The sequence below is a fragment of the Cyanistes caeruleus genome, chromosome 11 (assembly GCF_971803275.1).
Source record: "Cyanistes caeruleus chromosome 11, bCyaCae1.hap1.1, whole genome shotgun sequence".
Classification (NCBI taxonomy): Eukaryota; Metazoa; Chordata; class Aves; order Passeriformes; family Paridae; genus Cyanistes; species Cyanistes caeruleus.
Window position 1 is genome coordinate 1628738 of NC_141711.1, and position 6419 is coordinate 1635156.

The 6419-nt window shown below is 51.6% G+C and overlaps 1 protein-coding gene across 1 annotated transcript; it reads right to left on the bottom strand.

Annotated features, from left to right (window-relative positions):
• Positions 1 to 1055: 1055 nt before the first annotated feature.
• Positions 1056 to 3624, bottom strand: LOC111934934 (histone-lysine N-methyltransferase SETMAR). The gene is made up of 2 exons (XM_023935083.2): positions 3535 to 3624; positions 1056 to 2292 (listed from the first exon to the last, which is right to left on the bottom strand). Exons 1-2 carry the CDS (start codon positions 3610 to 3612, stop codon positions 1504 to 1506), a joined length of 867 nt encoding a protein of 288 aa, XP_023790851.2. The 5' UTR covers positions 3613 to 3624; the 3' UTR covers positions 1056 to 1503.
• Between the last annotated feature and the right edge of the window lie 2795 nt (positions 3625 to 6419).

The window sequence follows — 6419 nt, forward strand, 5'->3', positions numbered from 1 at the left end:
TGAATTATTCTGATCATATTTGAATAGGAAAGTAAATCTCCCAATGGATATTGGAATATTGAGAATCGTTGCTGCTCTTTGAGAGTAGACAGGATTACAGAGAGCTCCCAGTTTTTAGCTGTTTGCCTGGATTCCTTGTGAAAGAGCACCCTGAGCTGGGAGTGAAACCTCAGTCCTTCAGTGGCACCAATCTTTCAGATCCAAATCAAAGCTGTAATTTAAAAATGAAGTTACTGATCACCTGCAGAACAGCTGATCCCCATGAGATGTACTCCCTTGTGTGTGTTATGTCAAAGGGTATGGAAACAGCTAAAGATCAAACTGTCCAGAGCAAATAACCGAGGGTTTGTGCTGCTGCTGGCACAGTGTGACACGAATAAACCACTGCATTGCAGTTTATCCATCTTAAATATCAAAACCAGCCATTGTGAAGCTGCCTTAATTTAATCTTTGCAGAAAGGAAGTGAAGGAATGTGCAGTTACAGAATGTGCCCATCTGGCAGTGCATCCCTGGTGGAAGGAGGTGCTCAGAAAAGCCCTGCACAGCTGCTGGAGTAGGACAGGGATGATGCAAAGAAAGTGAAATGTGCTGGGAAAGGCCAGGCCTTGCTTAATGCTGCCTGGCCCTGGAGTAGTGAAAACATAGATCAGTTAGGAGCTGAAAGAAGCCTCGTGCATTTGTCAGCTGTTCAGCACAAAACCACAACTCTGCTGGTGTTCAGATGCACTTCTGTATTTCTACTTTCAGTCAGCTGTCAGCATCATCCTGCTTCATGCTGCAGGGGCTGGGGATGTGCTGCTTGTTGTGACTGCAGAGATCTGATGGGAGCAGCCTCGAGGCTGAGGTGATTAAAAAGATGGGAGGTTGTGCTCCTCAGAAACTGCTGTCCTGCACCACTTCAACAAAGCTAAATGGGAGTGAAACAGCCAGTCAGTCACAGCTGCTTTGGGCATGCAGCTACACGGGACACATCAAGTATTAAAGCTACTCTTTCCTTTTATGTCAATAATTAAGAGTTACTGTGCTTTGGGGAACAACAAAAAAATACAGCAAGTAATTTAAAAACAATAATTTAATGGATTTTAAGAAGCTTAATGCCTTTCTTGCAAGAGTCAAGGTTCATGGTCTCATTTTCTTGTGCTACTGCCACTAACTTTTCTTGCTGTTATCACATGTCCTGTCCATGTAAAAGTGTTAAAAGTACAAATTCTTTCTGAAGGGTTCAGACTGAGAGAGCTGCTTTAACATACAGCAAGCTGTCAGAGGAAAACCAGACAAAACCACCAGGCCTGGTTTAGTCACTGATTTTGGAACGTCTCAAAGCTCCAATAATCCCATGTACTGTTCACCTTGAAAAGGGTTTTGCAGAAAATTAATTCTCGAGACCTCGTCTCTTTGCTGCTCCTCACACCTCACGTCCTTCCTTGTTGGAACAGAATGAATTTGATATAACTCTTTGCTAGAGAAAATAGTGGGTTTTAGGTGTGTTTAAGGCTGAAAGGCTATGGAGAACTCGCAGATGTGGAGAAGAGGGAGCTGTCCCAAGGTAAGAAGGAAGCACACGTGCGGGAACCACAGTAGCAAGGCTTTCTCAGGCTGTTCTCTTCCTCTGGAGGTTTGTGCTCTCTGCTAGCTCTTGGTGAATTATGGAATCTTCCAGAGTAATCATATGAAAGTTCCTCTCCAGCAGAAATATCAGCAGCTGCAAAAAGTGCCAGTTTGGGCACCATGGAGTCAACCCTGACGGGCACCATGAACAGGTTGGGTTCACAGGAGTGGTTCAGGAACCTGCCCACGTTGCCGATGCGGGTGGGATCCACGAAGGTCTCCATGACGCGCCCGTCGTGCAGGTGCTCCCTCACTGCTATGATGTAGTTTGGCTCCTCTGGACTCTGGGCCTGGATTCTCCTCTGGGCCTCAGCAAAGCCCAGCACCTCCCCAGCGTACTCACACACGAACCTGCCCCTGGGGACGGGCTCCAGCGTGCGCACTCCCCAGCCCTTCCTCGGCGTGCGGAACACCTGCAGCCGCAGCTGCAGCCCCCGCTGCACCAGCCTGTTCTGGCAGCTCTCCCCACAGCAGCACAGGCTGTTGCACTCAAACACGGGCCTGGAGAAGGGCTGCTCCTGCTGCTCGGGCACTCTGAGGCCCAGGCTGCTGTAGTTGTGCCCTCGGCGCAGGCAGGGGCACTGGGGCAGCGCGCAGGAGCTGCTGCGGCACGAGCAGCCAGGGAAGGTGACTTCAGTGGGGTCCAGCTCTCCGTCCGCTCCGGCCACGCTGTCGGGGCTGTACTGCACACAGAGAACAGCAGTCAGAGCCTTGGCACCAGCACTGACTGAAAACAGGATTTAAAAAACATCTGTGTCTGTAAATGACTGATCCCAGAACTCAAATCATGAACGCTTCGCTTTTCTGTAAACCTCCAACATTTGTCTGAAATGCTTAAAACATTACAAATCAGATATTCCATACAGACCAAAAATGAAGTGATAGTCTTGTTAGTGCCTGAGTTTCTCAAAATAGTCCCCTGGCCACAAAAAATGCTTAGCAGAAAAAAATCAGTTAGATTTACTCTACTATATGTGATTTTCATTTATAGAGATAAAGATATTTATTTATGGATGTATTTATTTGCAAAATTATCAAGTTAAGGTAATTCTCCCCACACTTGAAAATGCTCAGTAAATTATTTCTAAGGTTAATCTATAGCTCTTCTAAGCCACACATTTCAAATACATAATTATATTAAAAATAAAGATCCTTTCAATTTGTCTCTCCAACTTGTTGCATTCACACTTCCTCCTAATTCTGGTAGAAAATCAGGTTCTCAAAATTCCACTGATGCCCCCAGCAGGTGAATGGTTACAGAACCACGGAGTGCTGCAAAACAAAACCTGACAGAAACTGCTGCATTTGGAAACCAAGAGCAAACGGCAGCCACGGGTGTATTGTCACTCCCTTCTCAGCATTCGGCTTTATTTAGAAGCCTGGAGGATGTGCTATCACTAAATATTACATTTCACAGCACCTTCTACCTGGCAAGTTCTGGCTGTTGAGAAAGATGCCAGTGCATTTGCAAGTTTCTTTTTTTAATAAGCATCAGCTTCTCAGTCACTCGGCTTCACTGGAACCCAAATTTAATGTTCCTCAGGCACCACAAGCTTTCCCATTTGGGCAGAGCACGAGCACATCATGGGCTCAGGGAGAGCTGGGTCGACAGGGATCAATCACACCTTCATTTTTCCCCAGTTTGGTTTGTGAAGGCTCTAATACCACTGAAGCAAATTCCTAGGCATCCCGGAGTGACAGGACAGGCAGGAACAGATACAAACTAAACGCCAGCAGCTTCAGATTAGGTATTAGGGATAAATCCTTCCCTGTGAGGATGGGGAGGCCCGGGGTGCCCGGAGGAGCAGCGACTGCCGCATCGCTGGCGGTGTCCAAGGCCCGGCTGGCGGGGCCTGCAGAGGAAGGGGATGGCAGTGGAAGGTGTCCCTGTCCCGCTCTGGTCCTCGCTGTCCCCTCCCCGGTACCTGGAAGGCCGGCGGGGCCTCCCCGGGCGGCCACAGCTCCACGGCCACGGCCTCGCTGCCGCCGCTCAGCTCCGCCATGCCCGCGCCCCGCCCCCGCGCCAAGCCCCTGCTCCCATTGGCTGCGGGGGGCAGGCGCCGCTCGCTGATTGGGCGGGAGCAATGACTGACAGCGCCGCGAGGAGGCGGGCACTGCTAGGGAGCCCCGCCCCCTGCCCCGCCCCGCGCTCCGGTGCCGCTCCCGGTCCCGGCCCTCTCCGGCCCCGCTCCGGTTCCGATCCCGGTTCCGATCCCGGTCCCGTCCCTCCCCGGCCCCGCTCCGGTTCCGATCCCGGTCCCGTCCCTCTCCGGCCCCGCTCCGGTTCCGATCCCGCTCGGTCCCGCTTCGGTTCCGATCCCGGTCCCGTCCCTCTCCGGCCCCGCTCCGGTTCCGGTTCCGATCCCGGTCCCGTCCCTCCCCGGCCCCGCTCCGGTTCCGGTTCCGATCCCGGTCCCGTCCCTCCCCGGCCCCGCTCCGGTTCCGATCCCGGTCCCGTCCCTCCCCGGCCCCGCTCCGGTTCCGATCCCGGTCCCGTCCCTCTCCGGTTCCGATCCCGCTCTGTCCCGCTCGGTCCCGCTCCCGGCCGGCCCAGGGCTGCAGGTGTCCGTGCCGGGGTACGGGCGGTGCGCTGGGACCGGCTCCGGACGGCGCTGCCGCCGGTGCGATCCGTGTGAAGCTCTCGATCAATGATCAATGATCAATGATCAATATTAACCGCAAAAAAACCGTCTTGCTTTAATTCCTCACGCGGCTGCCTGGCCTTGCTTGTTTTGAAGGTGTTCGTTTCGGGTTTTAACGCGTTGATGTGTGTGATGAGCGGATGGGACTGGCAGCCCGGCACGGGGAGAGCCATGGCCACGGCTCTCGGCAGGACAATCCAGCCAAACCGCTGCTCCGGGTGATGGGAGACACCAATCCATGGCAACGAGCCGTGGCTTGGCATCACACACCGCTTTGGGTTGGAAGGGAACCCCCCCCAGTGTCCCCCAGCCACGGCAGGGACAGCTCCCGCTGTCCCAGGGACACCTCCCCCTGTCCCAGTGTCCAGCCCCAGTGTCCAGCCCCAATGTCCAGCCTGGCCTTGGGCACTGCCAGGGATCCAGGGACAGCCCCAGCCGCTCTGGGAATTCTGTGCCAAGAATTCATTCCCAATCTCTCATCTACACCCAGCTCAGGGATGTCCTGAGTGCAATGTACCAGTTCTTCTAAAGCATCTCACCCCATCTCTTTCTGAGGAGGAAACAATGTCTTGGGAAAACACAGCCCTGCTTGTGCTCCCATGCTGGGGGCTCAGTTAGGGTAAATTGTATTTACCCCGGCTCAGGTGTTTTGGGTTTGGGGTTAACGAATCTGGTAAATCATTTCACCTGTTTCTCCCTGCAGGAGCCAGGTGTTTCCATTTAGAACTCAATTAGCACACACACTAATGAGCCTCCCCTCAGAGCTGCGTGTCAGAGGTTTTTGGAGTGTGCTCTGTGCTCCTCCAGGAAGATGTTACTTGTGGTTTCTTTTCCCTGGGATGGTTACTGCTGTGGCTTTTCTGCTCCCTCCTTCTGCAATGTTTAAGAAGTGGAAAGAGTTGTCACCTCTTGTCTGGGAAAAGGAGCTGAGCAGCAGCAGAGGAGTTGCTGGTGAGTTTGGATAAAGTCTGTGTTTATGGGGGATAACGGTGTGAAGATAATGAAAGTATTGTTTGTTGGATAATTGAAAGAGTTGTTTATTGCCCTGGAGCTGTAAGAGAAGGGGAGGTACAGAGGAGGCACTTCTGGAGGTCAGCGCTTCCCAATATCTGGCTCTTCTAATTTTGGGGAAGGCTTCCATCAGTTTAAATTAAAGCAGTTTTTTGTTACTGACCATAATGCACACGGTGGGGGGGTTTAAACCCAGCCTGTTGTTCTGGCTTTGTCTGCCCACAGCTGCTCGTGTGCCTCCAAGCCCTGTCTCCCTGGGGTGGCTGCTCTCACCCTGTGCAGCCTGGGGAAGGTGACAGAGCTTTATGGGCGATGCTGAAATGCTGAGTGATCGGTGATATTAAAATATGCTTCACTTTAGGGTTTCCTGTTATTACCAAGTTGACCTTTAGCTCAAGATGTTGTAATTTGGCTGTTGATCTATAGTGCCAGATGGAATTCTCTGCTGTTTGGGAGTGATTGAAGTAACGAGTCATTGTTCTGGTGTAGAAGATCAGATTGCTTTTATGTATGGGAGAGATCTGGGAATCTGTGAAAGGTCATGGAAAATCCAGTGTTGTCCTCCTCCTCATCTCACCAGGGCTCTGTTGTGTTCAGCTCTGGATGGGTTAAAGTGTGAGAGGTCCAGGGTGGGTGAAAAATAGATGAGAGCTCATTTTCAATTGTTATGTGAAATTGTTGTGGAAGAACAGCTCAAAACAGAGCTGGGAGACTGAACTGGAGGTGAACCTTGTGATGCAGATCTGAGGCCCCTGGTGAAACTGGAAATGGCTCTTGTAGACTCTGGGATGAGACTGCAAATCCCTTTTGTGACACTGCATGTATTAAGCTATTTCCCCCTATATAAATAATGCTTTCTGCTCATAAATTTTTGTGACTCCTCTCTGCGCTTCTTTGGATTTCTTAATACTCTTCTGCACACTGGAATTTGGCAGGCGAGCTGTGAGTTTGTGTTTTCACCTCACTCCACTGAGTTTTGGTGGCTGTGTTGTCCCAAGTGGTGGAGCTCGGGCTGTGAGCTGTGACTGAGCAGCTGCAGCTCAGGGAGGTGAGCTCAGGAACCTTGGTACAATCCTGGTCCAGAGGAAACTGGAGACAAAACCTGCTTGTGGTAGGTAAGAAGCCCAGGAGTCAAAGAAGCCATTTCTAACCTTGGT

Bases quoted from the DNA above. Each gene is read 5' to 3' on its own strand.
- LOC111934934 (XM_023935083.2), bottom strand. From the start codon at position 3,612: ATGGCGGAGCTGAGCGGCGGCAGCGAGGCCGTGGCCGTGGAGCTGTGG. The intron at 2,293-3,534 runs GTACCGGGGAGG...CTCTGTGTGCAG, and splicing joins AGGCCCCGCCGGCCTTCCAG to TACAGCCCCGACAGCGTGGC.